General features: G+C 58.9%; 1 protein-coding gene across 8 annotated transcripts in view; it reads left to right on the top strand.

Moving 5' to 3' along the window:
• The window catches only part of EXD3 (exonuclease 3'-5' domain containing 3), a 120,027-nt gene that overhangs the window by 36,259 nt on the left and 58,511 nt on the right, over positions 1-25,257 (top strand). For 6 of the 8 annotated variants that reach the window (XM_073022122.1, XM_008005466.3, XM_073022119.1 and 3 more), the window contains 5 exons: positions 7,443-7,507; positions 16,861-17,034; positions 17,388-17,555; positions 22,394-22,447; positions 23,735-23,874. In XM_073022122.1, the coding sequence (XP_072878223.1) occupies positions 7,443-7,507; positions 16,861-17,034; positions 17,388-17,555; positions 22,394-22,447; positions 23,735-23,874 (601 nt within the window). Of the gene's footprint in view, positions 1-7,442; positions 7,508-16,860; positions 17,035-17,387; positions 17,556-22,393; positions 22,448-23,734; positions 23,875-24,008; positions 24,226-25,257 lie in introns of those variants that run through there. The other 2 variants (XM_008005468.3, XM_008005456.3) reach the window with 2 other exon arrangements.

The following is a 25,257-nucleotide window of genomic DNA, read 5'->3' as shown; positions in this document are numbered from 1 at the left end:
GCCTCCCAAAGTGCTGGGATTACAGGTGTGAGCCACCATGCTTGGCCTTTTTTTTTTTTTTTTTTTTTTTTTTTTTTTTTTGAGAGTCTCGCTCTGTCGCCCAGGCTGGAGTACAGTGGCACGACCTTGGCTTACTACAACCTCCACCTCCCAGGCTCAAGCGATTCTCCTGCCTCAGCCTCCTGAGTAGCTGGGATTACAGGCACCTGCCACCATGCTTGGGTAATTTTTATATTTTTAGTAGAGATGGGGTTTTGTCATGTTGGCCAGGCTGGTCTCGAACGCCTGACCTGAAGTGATCTGCCCGCCTTGGCCTCCCAAAGTGCTGGGATTACAGGCGTGAGCCACCGTGCCCGGTCTGTTACTTTTTAAAAATAGGCATTTCATCTTCCAAGATTTCTGTTGTAGTTAGGATGTTTTCTTCAGCAGATTTTCTGACCTGCGGTTGCAGAATGAAATTTGGGGATCTCTCTGTCCCTCTCTGTGTGGCGTCCACCTGGCTCCGAGCGTCCCAGCTCCTCACCGGCCTCACTGTCCCTCTCTGTCCCTCACTCTCCCTTATTGTCCCTCTCTGTCCCTCACTGTCCCTCTCCCTCATTGTCCCTCTCTGTCCCTCACTGTCCCTCTTCCTCACTGTCCCTCTCTGTCCCTCTCTGTCCCTCTCTGTCCCTCTCCCTCACTGTCCCTCTCTGTCCCTCTCCCTCACTGTCCCTCTCCCTCTCTGTCCCTCTCTGTCCCTCTCGCTCTGAGCGTCCCAGCTCCTCACCGGCCTCACTGTCCCTCTCTGTCCCTCACTGTCCCTCTCGCTCCGAGCATCCCAGCTCCTCACCAGCCTCACTGTCCCTCTCTGTCCCTCACTGTCCCTCACTGTCCCTCTCTGTCCCTCACTGTCCCTCTCTGTCCCTCACTGTCCCTCACTGTCCCTCTCTGTCCCTCACTGTCACTCTCTGTCCCTCACTGTCCCTCACTGTCCCTCTCGCTCCAAGCGTCCCAGCTCCTCACCGGCCTCACTGTCCCTCTCTGTCCCTCTCTGTCCCTCACTGTCCCTCATTGTTCCTCTCTGTCCCTCTCGCTCTGAGTGTCCCAGCTCCTCACTGGCCTCACTGTCCCTCTCTGTCCCTCACTGTCCCTCTCTGTCCCTCACTGTCCCTCACTGTCCCTCTCTGTCCCTCTCGCTCCGAGCATCCCAGCTCCTCACCAGCCTCACTGTCCCTCTCTGTCCCTCTCTGTCCCTTGCTGTCCCTCACTGTCCCTCTCTGTCCCTCTCTGTCCCTCTCGCTCCGAGCGTCCCAGCTCCTCACCGGCCTCACTGTCCCTCTCTGTCCCTCACTGTCCCTCACTGTCCCTCTCTGTCCCTCTCGCTCCGAGTGTCCCAGCTCCCTCATGTCCTCACTGTCCCTCTCTGAGTGGCGTCCACCGCATGCCCCCTGGGCTGGTACCGCCCTTTCCCTCTCTGCCTCCCTGTGGGGTCCACAGTAGCGAACGGTGGGCTCTCCCCCTCATCCCGCCTTCCCAGCCAGAGGCAGCCTGGGCGGAGGCTGGGTCAGTTCTGTCTCCAAGGCCCTCGGCTTCATGGATGAGGCAAGTGAGTGGGACTGAGAGTGAAGGACCCGTGACCCATGAGAGACGGTGCTGTGCTGGGGTTGCAGGCCGCTGTGTTGATAGAGCGAGGGCCTCCGTGCCAGATGCTGGACCTCCGGGAGCCTCTTCACCTCACTCCCCAGACGCGGGCGGCCCTCTGTGGTGAGCCGAGGTGGAGGGCGCACACTGCCCGCCAGGCTTGGGCTCTCCTTGCTGCCTCCGTCCTTATCATGTCCCTCGCCCTGCCTGCAGCTGAGCACAGGCAGATGTGGGTGTAATCTGAGACCAGAGACAGTTGGGCTGGAGGGGGTGGCCCCGTCTCAGCTGCCGCCGGAGGCCAGAAGGCCACCAGGACACAGACTCACGGCAGAAGGACGGAAACCCCAGTGCGTGTTGGGTGGGTATGGCCTCTCCAGACATGCCTGTGGGAGGTGCCGTGGGGTCTCTGAGGGGAGCTGAGGCCGTGGGCTGGCCCTTTCTGCTGTCTGTGGGTGGTCAGAGGACTGACCCAGCGGGGCACTGATAGCAGGTGCCCGGACCCGTGGGCATGCAGGTCGCCACAGCACGTGGGGTCTGGTCTGGGCGGCCAGGCTCTTCTATGCTCAGTGCTGCGGGGTCTGATGCTGCTGGCAGGTGTGGGACGGCCTTGGAGACGAGCCGTGTGAGCTTTGTGACCCAGGCCCCAAGAGGAGAGCCGGCTGTGGGAGAGACCCACTCGGGGGCATTGTGAAGACCACGTGTCACAGACTTCCTGCCCAGAGGCCGGGTGTCCCCTGCCAGCATCCACTGTCTGACGTCCACTGCTGGCGTCCACTGCCCAGCATCCGCTGCCTGGTGTCCCCTGCCCGGTGTCTGCTGCTGGGGTCGTCCTCAGTTCCTAGGGCTTCTGTGACCCCAACCCTGTGGATAAAAAGCCCCCGTATTTCTCACCCCCGCTTTATGGTAGCGTGTCGGGAATAACAGAACCTTTGGTGCCCTCCACTCCGCAGCCCACAGTTTCCTGGAGTGCGTCTGTGTCTCAGGGCGAAGGCAGCCCTGTTAGCCGGGTGCCGTTTGGAGGAAGTGGCGTCCCTGTGTTCTACCTGTCCTGTGTTCCCGCAACCATCCGTCCTCCCGTCGGCCGGCACAGGGGTGTCAGCTGGGGCACTGTCCTGGGGACAGGTGGTGGAGCCGTCCTGGCCGCCTCTGCCTGGACACCCTCAGGCCGACCCCACAGAGTTCCTGAGCCCTCCCAGGCACGTTTTGGGGAGGGTGGCTGGGGGGGAAGCCAGTGCGGGCACCGGGCACCAGTGCTGGGCAGGGGCCATGATTCAGCCCCCCAGGGAAAAGTGGCTCAGCTCTTGGATGTGAATCCACGTTCAGGGGACTGTGGGACTTTTATTCTTGAGCTTGAGTTTCTTTTATGTGTCCTCCTGATACACAGCTGCCCCGCTCTGCCCCAACCCACACGCTTCCAGGAGGCTGGTCCGGGGTCAGGGGTCAGCCTCCTGGCCAGGGCCATCTGTCTCAGCGTCCCAGACCTGCCTGTCTGCAGGTCCCAGGCATCGGTGCGCCGCTGAGGAACTTGGTGAACTCTGTGAACTTGGGCCTGGGTGTGGAGGTGGGGGCCAGAGGCCACCCGTGGAGCGCCGGCCGAACATCCACGCTGGGGACCAAAGGCCTCCAGAAGCCACCGCAGGAGGAGGCGACCTCAGGGAGGGCTGACTGGGGCTTCTGGGGCCGGACAGTGGGTCTGGGAGGTCCCTTGGTGTCAGCTCCAAGCCCCACCCACCCTTCTCAGACCCTATGCCCCTGCGTGGTATCCCTGAGTTGGGGTGCGTGGGGTGCTGTGTACTGAGCACACAGGTCCCCCAGGTCCCTCCCAGGCACCCTGTCCTCTCACTGCCGAGCCCCGGAACTCACAGGGCTCACTTGTCTTCTTCGTTCAGACAGAAGCCGCCCCTGGACATCCTGTTTTTCTTCTGTTGTACGAACAGGAAGCCAGCGATTGTGTGAGATGAGTGTCAGCATGGCCGTGTCCAAGCCCGGCATGGCAGAGACTTGTCCGGCTACACCTGCCGCAGGTCCCTCCAGCTCTGGCCCGAGAGACTCAGGGCTCCCCAGTCGCATGGGCTGTGAGCACCATGTGTGCACGGCTGGCCCTGGAACGGCCGGGGCAGGCACTGTGAAGTGTCCGTTGTGCACCGGCCATGGCCTGGAAGGAGACCCAGGCGGTCACTGCCCTGGGACTCAGTGTCAAGGCCACAGTGAAGTGACGGGCGCAGAAGGGCAGGGGCCAGGTGCCAGGCAGGGAGCAGTGGCTGGGGGCCAAGCACAGAGCAGGGGCGCTGAGGGGGCCAGACAGGGAGCAGGGGTGCTGAGGGGGCCAAGCACAGAGCAGGGGCGCTGAGGGGCCAGGCAGGGAGCAGGGCTGCTGAGGGGGCTCCCGGGCAGGCTACTAGGTGCTCAGGAAGCAGCCTCAGGCCCAAGGGGCAGGGTCCGGGTCACTCGGAGGGTGGAAGCTGGGAGGGTGTGGTGGGCCCTGGCTTTGACTTTCAAGGCCAGGGGGCCACGGTGGCGTCCACAAAGAAGTGGCCTGGCCCACCCCATGTTTCTGTAGGATCCTAGGGCTGCACTGTGCTGCGGGGCTGGGCATTGTCTGTGGGCACAGTGTGGAGGCAGGGAGGCCCCTGGGAAGCCGGAGTGGCCCAGGTCGGTGGGAGGTGGGAGGGGAGACCCTGGGCAGACCCTGCCCTCCTGGAGGGTAGAACCAGCAGGACCTGAGCAGGGGCGAAGACCAGCAACACTGACTGGGGAGGGGAGAGGGCTGACATCACCAGCTTCCCACCTGGAAAGGTGGGTCTCGATTCGGTAAAACTTAAAGAGAATAGTAAGGACACCCTGCTTATTGAAGGATGGACTGATTGACAGATTCTCACTCTGTCCCCCAGGCTGGAGGACAGTGGCACAATCGGGGCTCACTGCAGCCTCAACCTCCCAGGCTCCAGCCATGCTCCCACCCCAGCCTCCCGAGTGGCTGGGACCTCAGGCGCCCCACCATACCCAGCTACTTTTATTTATGTATTTGGGTAGAGATGGGGTCTTGCTGTATTGCCCAGGCTGGTCTCAAACTCCAGGGCTCAAGCAAACCACCTGCCTCAGCCTGTCAACGTGCTGGGATGACACGCGTGAGCCACCACACCCAGCTTCACCTGCCTTTAAAAACGTGAAATACACATAACATGAAATTTACCATTTTAACCACTTTCCTGTGTACATTCAGTGACATTAAGTGCATTCACGTGGCTGCAGAGCCGCCACCACTGTCCACCTGCAGAACTTTCTCATCTCACGCATCTGAAGCTCTGCTTTAAAAGAAAATCTGGGCTGGGCACAGTGGCTCGCGCCTGTCATCCCAGCACTTCGGGAGGCTGAGGTGGACGGACCAACTGAGCTCAGGAGTTTGAGACCAGCCTGGCCAACGTGGTGAAAACCCGTCTCTACTGAAAATACAAAAATTAGCCGGGTGTGGTGGTGGCCAGTGCCTGTAATCCCAGCTGCTCGGGAGGCTGAGGCAGGAGAATCACTTGAACCCGGGAGGCGGAGGTTGCAGTGAGCCGAGATCACTCCACTGCACTCCAGCCTGGGCGATAGAGTGAGACTCCATCTCTAAATAAAATATTAAATAACATAAAATAAAAGTCTGTTTTGTTTATTGTGAAGTACAGCCCACATGTAGGAAGGAACGCAGAACACACGATGGGGGCTCCGCACGTGATCGTGAACACACCAGAGCATGCTCTGCCCGGCCCCGCCTGGCCCCATCCCCAGTCCTGCCCAGTCCTATCCCCAGCCCCGCCAGGCCCCATCCCCAGCCATGCCCAGCACCCAGAACGCGGGGCCGGTCACACTGCCTGCCATGGCCACGTGGTGGGGTACGTCCTGCCCACCTGGGCATCCTCCCGGGGCTGATCCACTTGCTCCGTCCTCCTACAGTGGACATTTGGGTGTTCTCAGCCTCTGTGTCCAGGACACTATGTGTAATGGTGGGACGGTTCTGAGTGCAGATGGGAACGCTGGCCCCGTGCCGTCCAGGCCCAGGTGGCTGCAGAGCCGCAGTGGTGGAGCCCGGGCGCCCACGATGTTTTATGGGTTTTTTGTTTGTTTGAGACGGAGTCTCGCTCTGTTGCCCAGGCTGGAGTGCAGTGGCGCGATCTCGGCTCACTGCGAGCTCCGCCTCCTGGGTTCACGCCATTCTCCTGCCTCAACCGAGGCAATCCCGAGTAGCTGGGATTACAGGTGCCTGCCACCACGCCCGGCTAATTTTTGTATTTTTAGTAGAGATGGTGTCTCACCACGTTGGCCAAGCTGGTCTCGAACTCCTGACCTCAAATGATCCACCCGCCTCGGCCTCCCACAGTGCTGGGACGATAGCCAACTGGGTTTTGTTTTGCATGAGCTGCTTTTGTGAGATTTCTCCCAGGGAATCTGACATTGCTGATGCTGTTCTAAGTGATTTTTGAAATGGCCATTTCTGTTTGTTGCTGATTTTCTCACTTTGGCTTGTGTTGAGCATTGATGCCGCACCCATTGGTTAATTCTAACAGCGTAGTTTTGATCCTTTGTGGCTTTCTGCATAATCCCATTGTCGGTGGTCCTGATGTTTCTGTTTCCCTTCTGCATTGGATGCCACCCGCGTGGGACAGCTCCAGGCCGGGCTGGGGCATCCTCACACACTACCCTGAGCACCACGCCTCACACTCGCGCGTGGCTTTTACCCAGTTCAGGGCGAGTTACTTCTTAAATCGTGAGCTGAACTGAATTTTGGAACACCTGCTCTGTGTCTACCGAAAGGGTCTCGTGGTTCTCTCCTGCATTCCGGTGCTGGGCTGAATCACACCCTTGGGCTATCGAGGTGTCAGCCTGGCTCTCCCGGGTGAGCCCCGTCCCGCACGCTCCTCTGGCGTGTGTGGGAGAATCCAGCTGCTGGGGTCTGATCTGATCTCACGTGAGTCCTCAGCCTCCCTCGCAGCAACACGGGGCCTTCCCTGTTCCCGTCCTGCCCTCCAGGGGGGCCCGGCAGCTTCCATGACCCCCAGGTCCGGGGGGAGTTCACTGCGGAATCCACCCAGGCTCCTGCCCCCAGGCCTCCCCTGTGGAGTCCCTGCTGGCAGCCGCCCCTCCCCGGCCTCTGACCCCGACCCCACCACGTGACCAGGCCCGGGTGGGTCCCTGCTCCCCTGGGTGGGGTTGGGGCACCACCGGCCTCCAGACCAAGCCATGCAGCCCCCAGGTTCTGTCTGGAAACCTCCCTTGGGTCTCACTCTGGCGGCTCTGTCTGTGGGGCAGTGTCTTCGGTCAGCACTTTTGCTGCAGAGCTTGCACAGTGAGGTGGGGGCCTCCCAGTTGGGAATGGAGGGGGGGGGGTTGCAGGAGGGCGGGGGACCGAGACTTAAAGAGGGCAGGGGCTTGGGGTCCTCATGGTGCCAGGACTGTGGTGCATGGTTTGGGCGAGAAGATGCTGATGAGGTTGCCCAGGGCGCTGGGCGGAGGAGGTAGAGGCTCAGGCCCACGAGGGCTGCTCTGTGACTGCAGCTGAAAGATGAGGCCCAGCTCCCAGGGCTGAGCGTGGAAATGCTGCTGGGCAGACTCAACTGGTTGGGTGGCTACGGGCCACAGGGAAGGGACACGGGTGAGCCTGGGCCAGAGTGGGTGGCGCCGCACCTGGCGGGTATGTGTGTCGGACAGAGGTGGGGGAGGGCTCCCGGCCCCCAGGTCCAGAGGAGCCCCAGGCGTTGTGGGTCAGTGGGAGGGACTTCCCGGCTGGCTATGCGGCAGTTCCTGCACCTGCCCCTCCCACGGCTGTTATCTTGTCTCCACAGGCCAGGACCCCCTCCTGCTCCTGCAGGCCCTGCAGACCCTGTGGTCCACGTGGGAGCGGCAGCAGGTAAGTGGACGTGGCTGCCACGGGGGCCGAGTCACAGCTGGCAGAACTGACTGTTGGGCAGAGACTGGCCTAACAGGAGGCCTCCCTGTTCGGGAAGCTGCACAGCCCCCCACGGCCACAGGGTCCTGTGGTAGTGGCTGCCCCAGACTGCATCCAGGGTGGCCTGTGTGGGGCAGGGGGCGGTCTTCCTCAAGGCCCCAGGGTGGTAAAGGCCCTACCTGGCCCCAGCAGCCCCTCTGAGGTCACCTCTGGGAGATGCAGGGTCCACTTATCTGCAGGGACACAGCTGTCACCAGCACTGCCAGGCCTGAGGCCCCATCCTGCCACCACCAGGGCACCCAGACCCGGGGTGGCCACTGGGGCAGGTGTCCAGGTGTCCAGGGCAGGGAGGCCTTAGGAAGGAGTAGGACTTGAGCAGGGCAGGAGGCTGGGTGGGAGAGGCCGGGGGAGAGGCTGCAGAGGGAGGGCCGGCCACCCGTGGGGGCAGACGCGGATTCCGATTCCTTAGTGGCAATGGCCTGTGCACGGGAGGCTGCCAAGTCCTGAGTGCCACGTCTGCTGGCCCGAGGTTGCTCCTGCAGGCCCAGGGGACGCCCTCCAACCCCAGCCCTGGCGCTGCCTGCTCCTGCGTCTGCCTCCCTCCTGCACCCGCCTCTGCCAGCTTTTGTTTGTCCGTCAGCTCGGTGGCTTCTTGGGCCTCCAGCTTGTGAATCTCTGTCCTTGCCTTTGAGATTTCCCTCTGTTCCGTTTCCAGGCTCTTGTTGGACCTTCGTCTGTGACGCTCAGTCTCCCTCGCTCTCTGGCAGCTGTGTGTGCAGTGTGAGCCTCCCCGGGTCCCGCCCTCCACGCCCCCACGTGTCTGAGTTGTGGGATTCCACCGTCCTTTCCTCCCTATGTCCTGACGTTCATCCTGGCATCTCCTTTGAGCAGCGCTTGTTTCTACACAGACAGGGCTGCAAACTGCTTCAGGCCCCGCTGACAGTCATGAGGCCCTAGTGCGTTTCATCGTCATGGGGAACCTGTGCCTGTGCCCTCGCCGCCTCCCTGTGCCCTCGCCGCCTCCCCGTGCCCTGGCCGCCGCCTCCTCATGTTCTTACCGCACCCCCGCGCCCTCACCTCCTCCTCGCGCTCTCACCTCCTCCTCACGCTGTCACCTCCTTCTCGCACTCTCACCTCTTCCTCGTGCTCTTACCGCCCCCCACGCCGCGCCCTCACCTCCTCCCCGTGCCCTTGCCTCCTCCTCATGCTCTCACCTCCTCCTGGCGCCTCCATCACATTCCCAGGTTCCAGCAAGCTGGCGAATGCCACCTGCCCAGGGGCCCTGGGTGGGCCAGGAACCTTGAAGATGAGGTCCTTTGGGGTCCTGGGTGCTGAAGAGAAGCCCAACCCTAGAGCTGGCTGCACGTGGAGGTCCTGGAGACCCCCATATGGTGGCATAGACACCAGGTGCCCCCACAGGAGGGAGATGGAGACCAGGATTTTGGAGAACTCCTTGGGGCAGTCTGCAATATAAAGGGGGGAAATGGGACTGTTGGCGGTCTGGGAGGGCTGTGGGTGTTCCTCTAAAATGAGAGGGGAGCCAGCATGCTGGACGAGTGAGAGCAACCTGGGAGAGGGGCAGGAGGAGGAGGCAGGGCTGGAACAGGGCTAGGGCCTGGAGTAGATGCAGTCCCAGAGTGGGGCTCCCCTGGTTCATTGGACCCTTCCCAGCCCCACTGCCCAGCAGCCTGTGATGGGGCGGTCCTGTCTTTTTGTTTTTGTTTTTTTTTGTGAGACAGAGTCTTGTTCTGTCACCCAGACTGGAGTGCAGTGGCACAATCTCGGCTCACTGTAACCTCCGCCTCCCAGATTCAAGTGATTCTCTTGCCTCAACCTCCTGAGTAGCTGGGATTACAGGTGTGCAACACCACGCCTGGCTATTTTTGTTTTTCTAGTAGAGACAGGGTTTCGCCATGTTGGCCAGGCTAATCTTGAACTCTTGACCTCAAGCAATCTGCCTGCCTCGACTTCCCAAAGTGGTCCTGTTCTAACAGCCCCTCAGGGGGCCTTCTGGTACTGCTGAGCCCATGGGACCAACCCCCCACCCCCACCACTGAAGCTGTGAGTGGAGCCAACAGCTCAGTGCAGGGGATGCCAGCCGGCAGCAGGGAAGAGGGATACCGGTGGGCAGGATTGGGGGGGACGCCCGGAGGGGGTTGGGGTGGGGGGGATACCAGCGGGGGGATTGAGGAAGACGCCCAGAGGGGGGTTGGGGAGGAGGGGGGATACTGGCAGGGGGGACTGGGGGGGACGCCCGGAGGGGGTTGGGGTGGGGAGGCTCACGTTGTTTTCTCCATGCACAGCCGGGGGCTCTCTGTAGCTGAGGGGATCAGTAATGAGGAATGAAGACCACTGAGGGGCTCGAAGGGAGGAGGGGCCGGCGATCCCATCACACAGACGCCCCCACTCCCTTCAGCCCGAGGCCCAGTCACCGCTCACCCGCAAACCCCGTACCCATCACACACATGCCCCCACTCCCCTCGGCCCCAGGCCCAGTCACCGCTCACCCGCAAACCCCGTACCCATCACACACACGCCCCCACTCCCCTCGGCCCCAGGCCCAGTCACCGCTCACCTGCTTTCTGCCTCCGGATTTGCCACTTCTGGACAGTTCACACACGTGCGATCATATAACATGGGGTCTTTTGTGACTTGCTTCTTCATTTAGCACGATATCAAGGCTTTGTCCACGTGGAAGTCTGTGTCAGCTTCCTCCTTTTCCTTGGCTGAGTAATACGTGGCCAGGCCGCACGCTGTTTCTCTGTACACAGCTGAGGGGCATCTGGGCCATCTCCACCTCTGGCTGTTGTGAACAAGTACTTCTCTGAAAATTCATCTACAAACATCTGCTTGAGCCCCTGTTTTTAAATCTTTGGGGAGGATAGGTGTGGTAGCTCATGGCTGTAATCCCAGCATTTTGGGAGGCTGAGATGGGAGGATCACCTGAGGCCAGGAGTTCAAGACCAGCTTGGCCAACATGGCGAAACCCCATCTCAACCAAAAAATACAACAATTAGCAGAGCGTGGTGGCGTGCACCTGTAGTCCCCGCTGCTTACGAGGCTGAGGCAGGAGAATCACTTGAACCCCAGAGGCGGAGGTTGCAATGAGCCAAGATCGTGCCACTGCACTCCAGCCTGGACGACAGAGGGAGACTCCATCTCAAAAAAAAATTTTTTTTAGTAAATAAATAAGTAAATCTTTGGGAACCTGCCTGGGAATAGAATTGCTAGATCATGTGGTAATTGTGTTTATCTTTTGAGGAACTGTCAAACTAGTGCTTTTATTAAAAATTTCAGCCAAATGCAGTGGCTCATGCCTGTAATCCCAGCACTTCGGGAGGCCAAGGTGGGCAGATTACAAGGTCAGGAGTTCGAGACCAGTCTGGCCAACGTAGTGAGACCCTGTCTCTACTAAAAATACAAAACCTTGGCCAGGCATGGTGGTGTGCACCTGTAATCCCAGCTACCTGGGAGGCTGAGGCAGGAAAATCGCTTAAACCCAGGAGGCAGCGATTGCAGTGAGCCAAGATCGCACCACTGCACTCTAGCCTGGGCGACAGAGCAAGACTGTGTCTCAAAAAAAAATTCAATGACCGGTGGCTCAAGCCTGTAATCCCAGCACTTTGGGAGGCCGAGACGGGCGGATCACGAGGTCAGAAGATCGACACCACCCTGGCTAACACGGTGAAACCCCGTCTCTACTAAAAAATACAAAAAACTAGCCGGGTGAGGTGGCGGGTGCCTGTAGTCCCAGCTACTCGGGAGGTTGAGGCAGGAGAATGGCGTGAACCCGGGAGGCAGAGCTTGCAGTGAGCTGAGATCCGGCCACTACACTCCAGCCTGGACGACAGAGCGAGACTCCGTCTCAAAAAAAAAAAAAAAAAAAAAAAATTCAATGACTATTTTTTGTTTTCAAAGTTCTCTTAGGTTTCCTCCCTCTCTTCCTTCCTTTCTTTCTTTTTTGACACAGTCTGGTTCTACATCGCCTAGACTGGAGTGCAGTGCTGCAGTCTCGGCTCACTGCAACCTCTGCCTCCCAGGTTCAAGCGATTCTCCTGCCTCAGCCTCTCAAGTAGCTGGGACTACAGGTTCCACTATGCTGGCTAATTTCTTGTATTTTTGGTAGAGATGGAGTTCCGCCATGTTGCACAGACTTGTCTTGAACTCCTGAGCTCAAGCTATCAGCCCGCCTCGTCCTCTCAAAGTGCTGGGATTCCAGGCATGGCCACCGCGCCCGGCTGATGCGTCGTTCCTGTGCTTGTCCACCGACTCTTTGTGTTTGGCTGTAACCACGATGCATGCTCAGGTGCTCACTGCTGCTCAGAGAGTCCAGGTCACAGGAATGAGGTCTGGTAGAAAGAAAGTGACTTTTTATTCTGTAGGTGGTTTGAGGGACGAAGTGCAGGCCTCATGCCTGACGGGTATGGCTTAGCTTTTGGAGCAGAAAGAGATGCTTTTTTTTTTTTTTTTGTGGAGATGGAATTTCTCTCTTGTCACCCAGGCTGGAGTGCCATGGCGCAATCTCGGCTCACCACGACCTCCACCTCCTGGGTTTAAGTGATCATCCTGCCTCAGCCTCCCGAGCAGCTGGGATTACAGGCATGTGCCACCACGCCCAGCTAATTTTGTATTTTTTAGTAGAGATGGGGTTTCTCCATGTTGGTCAGGCTGGTCTTGAACTCCCGACCTCAGGTGATCCACCTGCCTCAACCTCCCAAAGTGCTGGGATTACAGGCGTGAACCACTGTGCCTGGCCAAAAGAGGCATTTTTAAAAGGTCGGGAGGAAGCGAGGAGGTGGGGGGGTCTCTGTGTCTTATCTACCTGGAAGTTGAGTTGGCGTCTCCATGGGCAGAAAGAGGCTGTGAAGGTGGCCGGAAACTCCAACAGGCACACTTTGGGCTGTAAATCAACTTGTCTCTTGAGGCGGCCTCCTGCGGGCAAGAGTTCTGCTCTGAACCTCTAAGCACATGAGCTTGCCCTGTAGGAAGTGTCTGGTGAACAGGAGGTGAAAGGCTATCATTGCATTTCTAAAGAAATAAGAAGTGGGGAAGGAGGAAGGAGAAGAGAAGAGAGAGTAAAACAGAAGTGAACTATCATTTAGGAGAATGGGAGTCATTGCTTACACATTCGCAAATCGATGTCCTGTAACTCCACATTATCAGAGCTTTGATCAACTTACTTGCAGCTGTCACTCATGGTGGCTTTCTTCCTTATGTGTTTTCTAAGTTTTCATTGTGAGCTCGTTTACTGGAACTTTTTCCCTCTGGTGACCTAGGGCCCACGCATCCCAGCAAAGTGGTTAAAGAATGATGCTTTGCTTCTGCCAACTAACTACAGATAGAACTCACTAGGGATAGAACTCACTAGGGCTGGAACTCACTAGGGCTAGAACTCACTAGAGCTAGAACTTGCTAGGGCTAGGACTTGCTAGGGCTAGAACTCACTAGAGCTAGAACTCACTAGGGCTAGGACTTGCTAGGGCTAGAACTCACTAGAGCTAGAACTCACTAGGGCTAGAACTTGCTAGGGCTAGAACTCGCTAGGGCTAGAACTCACGAGAGGTAGAACTCACTAGAGGACCTGGAACTCGCTAGAGCTGGAACATGCTAGAGTTAGAACTCCCTAGAGCTAGAACTTGCTAGGGCTGGAACTTGCTAGATCTAGAACTCGCTAGGGCTAGAACTCACTAGGCCTAGAACTCACAAGAACTAGAACTCACAAGAGCTAAAACTCACTAGAGGATCTGGAACTCACTAGAGCTGGAACACACTAGAGTTAGAACTTTCTCACTAGAGCTAGAATTCAATAGAACTATAACTCACTAGGGCTATAACTCACTAGGGATAGAACTCACTAGAGCTAGAACTCATGAGAGCTAGAACTCGCTAGAGCTAGAACTTGCTAGAGTTAGAACTCGCTAGAGTTAGAACTGAGGGCTAGAACTCACTAGAGCCAGAACTCACTAGAGTTAGAACTCACTAGGGCTAGAACTCACGAGAGCTAGAACTCACTAGAGCTAGAACTCGCTAGAGTTAGAACTCACTACGGCTAGAACTCACGAGAGCTAGAACTTGCTAGAACTAGAACTCGCTAGAGTTAGAACTCAAGAGAGTTAGAACTCACGAGAGCTAGAACTTACTAGGGCTAGAACTCGCTAGAGCTAGAACTCACTAGGGCTGGAACTCATTAGAGTTAGAACTCACTAGGGCTAGAACTCACTAGGGTTAGAACTCACTAGAGCTAGAACTCACTAGGGCTAGAACTCACTAGGGTTAGAACTCACTAGAGCTAGAACTCACTAGAGCTAGAACTCACGAAAGCTAGACCTTACTAGGGCTAGAACTCCTGAGGGCCAGAACTCGCTAGAGCTAAAACTCACTAGAGCTACAACTCGCTAGAGCTAGAACTCTCTAGGGCTAGAACTCACTAGAGTTAGAACTCACTAGGGCTAGAACTTACTAAGGATAGAACTCACTAAGACTGGACCTCACTAGAGTTGGAACTCACTAGGACTAGAGCTCAATAGAGTCAGAACTCACTAGGGCTAGAACTCACTAGGGTTAGAACTCACTAGAGCTAGAACTCACTAGAGCTGGAACTCACTAGAGTTAGAACTCACTTGAGCTAGAACTCACTAAGGTTAGAACTCACTAGAAGGCCGGGCGCGGTGGCTCAAGCCTGTAATCCCAGCACTTTGGGAGGCCGAGACGGGCGGATCACAAGGTCAGGAGATCGAGACCATCCTGGCTAACACAGTGAAACCCCGTCTCTACTTAAAAATACAAAAAACTAGCCGGGCGAGGTGGCGGGCGCCTGTAGTCCCAGCTACTTGGGAAGCTGAGGCAGGAGAATGCTGTAAACCCGGGAGGCGGAGCTTGCAGTGAGCGGAGATCCGGCCACTGCACTCCAGCCCGGGCGACAGAGCCTGACTCCGTCTCAAAAAAAAAAAAAAAAAAAAAAACTCACTAGAGCTAGAACTCATGAAAGCTAGAACTTACTAGGGCTAGAACTCCTGAGGGCTAGAACTCACTAGAACTAGAACTTGCTAGAGCTAGAACTCACTAGAGCTAGAATTTGCTAGAGCTAGAACTCACTAGAGCTAGGACTCACTAGGGCTAGAACTCACTAGAGCTAAAACTCACTAGGACTAGAGCTCAATCAAGTTAGAACTCACTAGAGCTAGAACTCACTAGAGCTGGAACTCACTAGAGTTAGAACTCACTTGAGCTAGAACTCACTAAGGTTAGAACTCACTAGAGCTAGAACTCACAAAAGCTAGAACTTACTAGGGATAGAACTGAGGCTAGAACTCACTAGAGCTAGAACTTGCTAGAGCTAGAACTCACTAGGACTGGAGCTCAATCGAGTTAGAACTCACTAGGGCTAGAACTCACTAGGGTTAGAACTCACTAGAGCTAGAACTCACTAGAGCTGGACCTCACTAGAGTTAGAACTCACTTGAGCTAGAACTCACTAGGATTAGAACTCACTAGAGCTAGAACTCACTAAGGTTAGAACTCACTAGAGCTAGAACTTACTAGAGCTAGAACTCACTAGAGCTAGGACTCACTAGAGTTAGAGCTCACTAAGGCTAGAACTCAGTAGGGCTGGAACTTACTAGAGTTGGAACTCACTAGAGTTGGAACTCACTAGAGCTGGACCTCAGGAGAGCTAGAACTCACTAGAGCTAGAACTCACTAGAGTTAGAACTCACTAGGGCTGGAACTCACTAGAGCTGGAACTCACTAGAGCTAGAACTCACTAGAGCTAGAACTCACTAGGGCTGGAACTCACTAGAGCTGGAACTCACTAGAGCTGGACCTCACTAGAGTTAGAACTCACTAGAGTTAGAACTCACTAGGGCTGGAACTCACTAAAGCTAGAACTCACTAGGGCTAGAACTCACTAGGGTTAGAACTCACTAGAGTTAGAATTCACTGAGTGAGTTAGAACTCACTAGAGCTGGAACTCACTAGAGCTGGACCTCAGTAGAGTTAGAACTCACTAGAGCTAGAACTCACTAGAGCTAGAACTCACTCGGGCTAAAACTACGTTCCTGGAGCACCTTCAAGTTCCAGATGCATGAGACGCTCAGACTTTGTTTCAGGATGACTTTCCGTTTCTTCCCAGAGTCCAGAGGGACAGACAAGCTGCCTTTCACCCTCTCTGGCCACTTTCCCTGAGGGGCATCCTTTGGAGGGTCTCGACTTTCCAGCCTTTCCTCCTGCCCCTGTGGGTGTCACACCCTCCTGGACAGTGCTGAGGTCTCCTCATGCACTCACCTGCGTGTATCCGCGGCTGTTCCCAGGTGTTTGTGGGGAGAGCTGTCAGGTGCTGGGAGCCGAAGTGTACCTTTCGTTTCAGTAAGCTTGCCAAATCTCCGGAGCACGGTGCTTTCAAAGCTGCGTGGCAGCCTCAGGGTGTTGCTCCTGGAGCCCCACGGAGAGCACACCGTCCACATCGCAGGGACGAGAACAGCACGGCCCACGCTTTCGGCTTGCAGCCTCCCTGGGCCTCTGGGGGCGCATCCCGTGGCTGGCACCAGCAGCTGGGAACTCGCCCTCTTGCCCACCTGCGTGGCCGTGGGCTTCAGGGTAGGGTGTCGGCTGCTGTGCTCTGTCCCGAGTGCTGAGCTGTGAACCTGCCCACCCCTTTAGCTCTTAGGATTCCACCTGCGGAATGACCTGCAAGCATTCGTTGTGGTTTGCAGCAAATAGCAGCTGAATGGCTTGCGGGCATCCACAGAGGATGGCGCCAACGAGGCTGCCCGCAGCAGCAAGGGCCGACTTGCTTTAGAATCTTCCGGAAGCCAGAGACCAAAACAGACACTTTGCTTCTCTTTGTCCGCCTCTTACCCGTTTCCCAAATCTCCTGTGGGTCAGGGATAGAAAAGTACCTAAAAGGCATTTTTCATTTTGGGTTTTGGTTCTTGCCTTTCAGTTTCTTTCGCCTGCTGAGGGCAGGTCAGGCCCATGTCCCGAGAGCGCCACAGGTGAAGTGACTTGTGAACCTGTGTCTGGGGCTGCGGTCGCCTCCCAGGCCAGCGGCCCTCTGTCTGCCTGGAGAACAGGCCCTCTGTCTTTATGGGATAATTAGTGCAGACAATGACCGCCGCCCCTGGGGGCCTGCAGTGCAGCGGACCAGAACGGAATCTCCTCAGCGGCATGAAAAGTCAGGGGGGCGGATGGTGGCTGAATGGCCACAGTTACCTTCTGAATGGATTAGATTTTGAAAACCTCTCTGCGGTGGGGAGGCCTTGCCAGGAGACTCTGAGTGCAAGACAAAGTGACAGTGTGGTTTTGTGTCTCCACAGCTCCAGGAGGAAGCCTGGCGGGGGTTTGCTGCCCTGGACGACCCCCTGGCGGGGCTTCTGGACATGCTGGAGAGCTGCCGGGGCCGGCGGGGAGAGGGCCCCTCCCTGGAGGCCTGGATCTCCCGCCAGCTGCAGTGCTGGCTACAGGCACAGCCACGCCCGAGCCCTGCCCAGGTGAGCCCGTGGGCTCTGTGACAGTCACCTCCCTTCCTGTCCCTGCCCCTCAGCACAGTGGACCTGGCACCCACCTGCTCAGGCCTCTGCAGCCTGCTGAGCAAGCTGGGGAAGGGCAGGGGGATGCTGGGAGCTGTGGCCAAGACCCAGCCCGTGGCTTCATCCTCAGCCCCATGACAGTCATGTGCTGAGACCAGCCTCGCCCCTCCCATGCCCCAGCCCTGCAGGCCACCTGATGCCCACACATGGCCACAGTGGCAGGCACTGCCTCCTAAGCCCAGCCTGCTCCAGTCGGCCCCACAGCCCAGCCACTGGGTGCTACATCCGGTAAGGCTGGGTCCCTGCCCTTCCAGCACAGCCTGAGGCTGAAGCAGCTGCAGGCCCGAGCGATCCGAGTCCTCACTGAGAGCCCCCCAAGCCTTGTGGCACCGCTGACCAGCATCTTCCAGCTGCAGGATGCAGACAGGAGCTGCCTGCTGGTGCACGTCCACCGCCTCCACCAGGAGGGCAGGTTCAGAGAAGTGAGTGGCCCACATGGCGGGGTCCATGGGGAAAGGGCTTCTCAGGCAGCGGGGCAAGGACGTGCCTGGCTCAGGGCCGCCTCTATGTGGGGGCTGTTTGGGGCTTCTTTTCTACATGGAGGTATCCAGGACCCGGCCGTGGGCAGCCATCAGCTGTACGTGGGGTGCCGGGTCCCAGGAGCCCTCAGGCTGCCTGAGCCAACAGACAGTCCAGGGCACAGCCTGGTCCCAGGCCTGGGTCTCCCCCTGCCAACCCTGTGTCTCCCGGTACCCATCGGGCCCTCACACTCACAGGGTCCTAGGTGGGCCTGGGCCTGAGCTTTGGTCGAGCCATACCCCACCATGCCTGTTAGCCTCCGTCCCTCCGGAACCTTCACAGGATCACCCGGGAGGCTACCCTTTGTGGGTGAGTTTGCCTCCTGGGCACTGGGGGCTGACTGAGTCCCCAGCACGGCAGCGAGTGCCCTGGAAGGAAACCCTCCTGGGAGGGGCTGAGCAGAGGGGCTGTGGGAGCAGCTGGTGCTGGCCCCGCCGCCCACAGCACCCCCAGAGTGGTGCCCACTCACAGGCCCAGTGTGGGCAGTGCCGGCGCCTGGGACACAGGACGAGGTTCAGGGCCAGGGCACCAGTCGCGCCTTGGCACAGTCACCCAGGTGCGAAGTACGTCCGGTCAGTATCCAACCCCTCATTGGCTGCTGGCAGGAGAGGTGGCTTCGGTCCCTTGCTGTCCGGGACCAGGTCTTAAGAAGTGTCGCAGAAGCGTGGGGTTGGCAGCTAAAGATGTCTGGATAAGAATTGGTGGAGCTTTTGGAATCATGGTGGTTTGCTGAGTCTCCTTTGTGAACAAGGCTGACTTTTAAGCCCAGAAGGTTCCAAGAGGAAGACCAGGTACTAGCACCGCAGCCCCGTCGTCCTGAGTCTGGCCAAGCTGTGCCTTGGGTTTGTGTGGAGCAGTAGGGAGCGGCGGGGCCTGCAGTGGGTAGGGAGGCGGCCGTCTTGCGTGGGGTGGCTCTGAGCTGTTCCCGCAGGTGCAGGGGTGCCCCCATGACTTCTCGGTGCCCTGAGATTGCAGATCCCAGTGCAGATTCCAGGGTGCAGCAAGAGGTGCAGCAAAGAAGCCCAGGGGTGTCCTGCCAGGGGATGTCCTGCTTGGGGGTGCCTGGCCTGGGGGTCCTCGGCTCAGGTTGCACTGACCGTGTATGAGGAAGCCAGCACTCAGGGGCATTGGTCCGCCCCCCGCCCCGTCAGGGTCCCCTTACTTCAGGGTGGAGCATGATGGGCACCACCCCGCGGCCTGCCCACATGGGACCCTGCTGCTGAGGCTGTCCCGCTGGCCCCCGGATTCCTCTTCTCAGCACGACCCCTCACTGCGAGCAGGTGCATCGGAACCTGGGCACGGGCACTAGGGGTTGCCCTGGCTGGGCCCTCACAGGAGTGTACCCTGCGTCGGCCGCGCGGGGCCCCACCCCCAGCACTGTCGCCTGCCACGCCCGGGGCTGTCGTCTCGAGGCGGGTGCATGGCGCTGAGAAGCCACGATGGTCGGGCACGGGACAATGCAGGATGGAGGGTCCCGCTCATGTGGCTGAATGGCGGCCGTGCCTGCGGAGAGCGCAGGGAGGCAGAAGGCAGGCTAGTGTTTCGGGCCGTCTTCTGTTACAGAGCCTTTCAAAGGCTGTCTGGGGCCGGCTGAATGCGCCTCCCTCGCACTCCGAAGCAGGAATCCCCACACAAAGGGGGTCTTGTCCCGCACAGGCCCCTTCTGCGAAGAAAGCCATTGTCCCCGAGCGGGGCCGCCCGGCAGGCAATGCATGCTCCACTGCTCACCGCCGCGCCCGGCCGAAAGGGGCCGCATTCAGGCCTGTCCGCTCGGATTAGCCGGGACTCACGACTCAATGTGCTGCGATATTTCATGTCGAGGGCAGCGGCTGGCCTGGGCGGGATGAATGCCTGCTTTTGTCCGCTGAGTTATTTTATTTACATTTTTTAAACAGCTTATCAAGGTAAAAAGATAGCTTTGCTTTAAAAAAAAAAAAAAAAAAAAGGCCCTCTTGGCTCCAGGCCCACGCAGAGGTGGGAGGCAGGGCTGTCGCTGGGGTCCTCGGCCTTCCAGCCTGGGCACCTGCCCAGCCTTCCTGCCCCTCAGAGTGGGGGGCCCAGGGGAGCTGGGGAATGCCCTTCCCAATGGTTGGCACCACAACCCCTCCGGATTTTCTTTCTTTTTTTTTTTTTTTCTTTTCCCTGAAAGCAGCAGCTCCTGGGCCTGCCTAGAGGTTTCTGCAGCCCCACCCCGACCCAGCCAGCTGGACAGCCTCATCTCTGTCTTCCTGGTGGATGCCCCCCATCCTCTGGCAGCAGAGGTTGGGGAGGTCTGCCTGGTGCAGAGGGGCCCGGTTTGCCCCATCTGTCCTCGTGACCCAGCCCCGGGCTTGTTCCTCCCATGGGGTCCAGGACTCTTCACCTTCTGCTGTCTGCTCCCTGGGCCTGGCTCTGGGGCCAGGTGACCTTTTCGTGGCTGCTGAGTTTCCCAAGTGGCCAGGCGTGGACAGTGGGCAGCTGTATACCGTCCTCTCAGGGAAGTGCAGACAGAAATGACCAGACACTGATTCTGAGCCAGGCACCACCACAATGAAGGAGCCGTGCAGGGCTCTGAAGCCTGAGACAGGGGTCCGGCCAGGGAGCTTCCTGGAAGGGGTGGGTCTGCTGCTTGCCACCCCCCAGCCCTCCACCCCTATCACCAAGGCTGCCCCTGAGGAAGCCTGGGCTCTGCCCTTTCCAGGGTGGAGCTGAGGGAGCTCCATCCTTGTCCTGTTCCCTGAGCTGCCAGGTCACAGAGCCTCCACCAGGCTCCAGGTACAAAATGCGGACACAGAGGCTGGGGGCCCCAGGACCCCTGCATGTCCAGAAAGCCCACCTGGCTTCAAGAGGCCCCGGGTGCCCAGAGAGCTCCTGCAGGCCTAGAAAGAAAGGTCCAGACACCTGTTAGCCCTGGGCTCTGAATGGCTGTGGAGAAAAGAAGGGCTGAGCTGGACACCTTGAACCCCCTCTGATGGGGTTGCAGTGTGCAGGACAGGGAGGCAGAAGCCGCCCAGCTGGGGAACACAGCCCGCACCCAGCCCCGCCCAGGCTCCTCCCCAAGCCTGAGGCCTCCTTCTTGGGCTCAGAGGGGTTCCTGGATGGGCGGGGCCCGCCGAGGGCTGGGACCTGGAGCCTGAAGTCTGTCCTCAGAGGGAGGCCAGGGGCAGCAGCGGTGAGGAGAGGCCCTGGCCACCTGCCCCTTGCTGTGCCCCCAGCCTCCCTGGTCCCAGTGTCACCTGCTGAGGGCCTGTTCCCAAGGACGTGACGGGTGCAGTCCCATCCTCCACCCCGCTGCACCTGACAATGCCCAAATGGGGCAGGAGGAGCAGAGCCAGGGCGGGCTGTGACCACCCTGTGGTTCTGAACGTGGTGAAGGTCCAGGTCTGCACTCCTGCCTTCCCGAGCTCTGGCAGCTTCTCAGGGGGTCCCTAGTCCAGAAGGGGTCAGAGCCCTTGTATGAAGCTGTGGGTGTCACTGCTGGGGTGGTCCCCATGTGGTGGCCCCTGCGCCCATGCACACGGCCCTAAGCCTACCTCCCAGGCCCCGTGCCCCTCCCCAGCCCTGCGCTCCTTCCCACGGCCCTGAGGCCCTTCCCCTTGGCCCTGAGACCCCGCCCCGGGCCCCGCGCTCCTCCCCACAGCCCTGAGACCCCGCCCCGGCCCTGCTCCCCTCCCCACGACTCCGAGACCCCCACGCCCTGGGCCTTGCGCCCCTCCCCACAGCCCTGAGACCCCTTCCCCGGGCCCTGCGCCCCTCCCCACACGGCTCTTAGACTCCTCCGCACCCAGCCCCGACCCTGCACCCCTTCCCCCCGGCCCTGCGCCCCTCCCCACGGGCCTGAGACTCCCTCCCCGGGCCAGGCGCCCCACCCCACAGCCCTGAGGCCCCGCCCCGGCCCTTCGACCCTCCCCACGGCCCTGAGACCCCCCGCGCCAGGCCCTGCGCCCTGTGGGCCTGGTGGAGGCCTAGCCTCTTGGACCCTGGCCAGACAGTGGAGGCGCCGGGTCAGCGCTGCGCAGGGAAAGGCCCCCGGCCCTGCGCCCCCACCCTGTGCACCGGGGCTGGAAGCCGGGCTCGAGGCTTTCCCAGGCCGCTATTTTGGTCCTTTCTCTGGGCTGCGTGGGGGCAGGGCGCCTATGCTCCGCGGGCTGCTCTCGTGGGTCATTTTTGCTGGTTATGGGAGCGCGGCTTATGGAAATTATTAATAGCAGCTCAGGCCCGCGGTACGTGCAGGCGGTCAGGGCCCGGCGGTGCCCCGATGGTGTGGCCTTGGGGCGCTCGCGGGGTGCCCGTCTACCGCCTCGTGGGAAGCGCTAGGACCCCCCAGGCCTCAGGGTGCGCTGAGGCTGGGAGTCCTCGGTCTGTTCTGGGCCCCGCAGATGGGTCATGTGGAAGGTCCCGGCTTTGCCCTTGCCCTGACCCCACCTCCTATCCTTCCTCCAGCTCATCAGCAATCCCTGAGCAAGGCCCTGGGACCCAGACTGTGTGGCCAGCACCCCCATGAGTCCCTGCTGCCCCATCCAGGCCAAGCCCAGGCCTCCCACCTGTCCCAGCCCATGCAAGGCCTGGCTCACCACAGCGGGGGCTTGTCTGCCAGGCCCAGCCCATCAGCCTGAGGGCCACGTGGCTGGACATGGGAAGGCCCTGCACTCCGCCCTCAGTGACCAGGCTCTGGTGCAAAAGGGTGGTAGCCCCCCCAACCCGTGGTGCTGCCTGGCCCCCTCCCAGGCCCTGAGTAATCTGCTGCCTTTGTGTTTGCCAGGCAGTCATGCTGGGCACGACGTTGAAGCTGCAGCCAGAACTTGATGTTGAAAAGGTGAACGTCTTTCTCATGTAAATTGTTTGGGTTCAAACTTGGATAATGCCCAGGTCTCTAGAAACAGTGTTTGGTGGAGTTGGGGAGTCCACCAAGCCACAGCGGGGAGAGCAGGGCCATCGGGGACCAGGGAGGGCCTCAAGAGCCCCCTAAACCGCCATCCTCCTTGCGGGCTGACCTCAAATCAGACGTAGCCGCACATACAGGCACCCTGTGTCCGGCTGTGCCCCAAAGCCCTGAGTGTGCACCCTGCAGCAGCTGGGGCCACCCCTTCCCTGGAGTGGGTACCAGGTGCCTCGAGGACACACAGCCCATGTGCTTCTGGGACCCTCTTCTGCTGCATATCTCCATTGCACAGTGGGCTGGGGGAAGCAGTCACCTGTCTAACCGAATTTCTGGACAGATGACACAGTCCTCGAACCCACAGTGTCTTCAGGAATGGCAGATCCAAGCTTCTACACTGGGAATCTGTCCCTGTCACAGGGACGTAGGTGGAACCTGCTGGTTAAGCAGGGGCGGGGCGGGGGAGGGGGGTGAGCACCACTCGGGCAGAGCCAGGTGGGGACAGGATGCATACTGGTCCCCCTAAAGAGGGAGGGGTGTCTACACCAAGGCTTTCGGGGCTGTGTTCTGGGTGATGGGTGCAGACTCTAGGTCTGCAAGAGCTGGGGCCAGAGAGGACTCTTGGGGCTTCGGATTCTGCCTGAGGACTGTGCCCCAAGGCACTGGCAGGCAGGTGGGCCCCACCTGCGGGGCAGAGGCATTGGGGGAAGGGAGGTGAGGAGCCTTCCTTGAGGGGCTTTGTCTGAGGGAACTGGTTCTTGCTGAGGGAATGGCTGATGTGCCCCAAGGCCCAGCGCCACAGCCAGGGACTCCCTCAGGGCCTCCTGAAGGCACCGACAGTGTGTGGGTCTTGCAGTCCTCCTCGGGAGGCAGTGCTGGTATCCTGTGCCATGAGGAGCATTTCCGGGCTGCCAGGGCTGCTGCCAGTGGTTTGTCTGGGTCCTGCCTCCTCACATTTGGTGACAAATGAACTTCCCCAGGGCGCCCCTTGCCTCTTAGGGCCTCCAGGCCTTCACCATGGAGATGGGGATGGCCACAGAGCCCACCAGGAGCCTGGGGTGGGTGTGTGTGAGCGCCAGTTCAGGCTGGGCGAGCACTGCTGGCCCTGGACGGCCTCCGGGGCCCTTTCGTTCTGATACTTTGGCCGCTCTCTCTGGGTTGGAGGTGAGTCAGGTTTTGGCTGAGGTGGTGGAGGCTGTGGCCTGACCGTGTGTCCCCCTGCAGATGAGCGTCCCACTGCTCCTCCAGGACAAGGTGGCCCTCGTGGAGCGCTACGTGGCTGGCTTCCCGGACCTCCAGAGGAGGCTGCTGGCCCTCATGGATTCCTGGTGCCAGCCCGGCTTTGACATCAAGGATGTTGCCAGGTGAGTCCCACGGGGCACTGGCAGCTGGCACCAGATGGCATCCTGGGAGCCCTGGTTAGGCAAGGGAGTATGAGGGGGCAGCAGGCATGTGGGATGTGAGCTCTCACCAGGAGGTTCTGGTGTTTGGGTCACAGCTACCATGTGACTGCAGCCGGAGCAGCTGCCTCTGGAGAGGAGAGGCTGGGGCTGGCAGCAGCACAGCCCTCTTCTCCCAAGTGAAAAGAGTTAACTGCTCTTAGAAGAACAAAAATAATTCTCCACAGCGGCTCTTCTTATACAGACACAGCCACCATACTGCTTATTTGTTCATTCATTCCTTTGTTCTTTCATCTAATAAAATTTTTGGAAGCACTTGGTGTGTGATATCTATCAGCAATTACAGAGAAAAGGCAGCACCTGACAAGGAGCCCATATGGTGCCTGTATGGATTCAGGGAAACCGTGTGCCTGTGTGTGCATGTGTGTGTATGTGTGTGCACATGTGCATGTGTGTGTGTGCCTGCAGGTGTACATGTGTGTGCATGTGTGTATCTCCGTGTGCACATGTGATATGTGTGTTTGCACATGTTTATGTGTGCCTGCAGGTGTGCATGTGTGTGCATGTGTGTGTGCATGTGTGTACATGTGTGTGTGTGCCTGCAGGTGTGCGTGTGTGTGTGCATGCATATCTGTGTGTGCATTGGGTTCATATTTGTGCAGGTGTGTATGCATGCATATGATGTGTACGTGTGTGTGCCTGCAGGTGTATATGTGTGTGTCTCTGTGTGTGCATGTGGTGTGTGCATGTGTGCACATGTATGTGTGTGCTTGCAGTTGTGCGTGTGTGTGTGTCTGTGTGTGCATGTGTGTGTATGTGTGTATGTGCATGTGTGTGTGCCTGCAGGTGTGCATGTGTATGCATGTGTGTGCATGCATATCTGTGCGTGCATTGTGTTCATGTTTGTGCAGGTCTGTATGTATGCATGTGTGTGCGTGTGCGTACATGTGTGTGCTGACAGGTGTACATGTGCATGTCTGTGCATGCATGCGTGTATGTGTGTGTGCCTGCAAGTGTGCATGTGCATGTCTATGCGTGTGTGCATGTGCGCACATGCGTGTGTGTGTGTGTGATATGAGGGATGACATCTGGGAGGGAAGGGGCTTCCTGCTGTGTATCTGGTCAAGGTGCTCCAAGAGTGAAGCAAGCTGAAAGGTCTGTGAAGGCTCCAGGGCCCATCCACTGGCAGGCAGATCCTGGCCTCCATGCCCCACACAGCCCCAGGGTCGTCTCACTGGAGAGTCACAGGCTTAGACTTGGATGTCAGGCCTCCCCGGGCCCATCCTCCTCCCCTTGTCCTCCCTTAGATCAATGGGCAAGTCACTTCCACTTTCTGCGTTCGTTCCC

This window comes from Chlorocebus sabaeus, chromosome 12, assembly GCF_047675955.1.
Source record: "Chlorocebus sabaeus isolate Y175 chromosome 12, mChlSab1.0.hap1, whole genome shotgun sequence".
Taxonomy (NCBI): domain Eukaryota; kingdom Metazoa; phylum Chordata; class Mammalia; order Primates; family Cercopithecidae; genus Chlorocebus; species Chlorocebus sabaeus.
The sequence above is the reverse complement of the archived record's forward strand: the minus strand, read 5'-3'. Positions and strand labels throughout refer to the sequence as shown.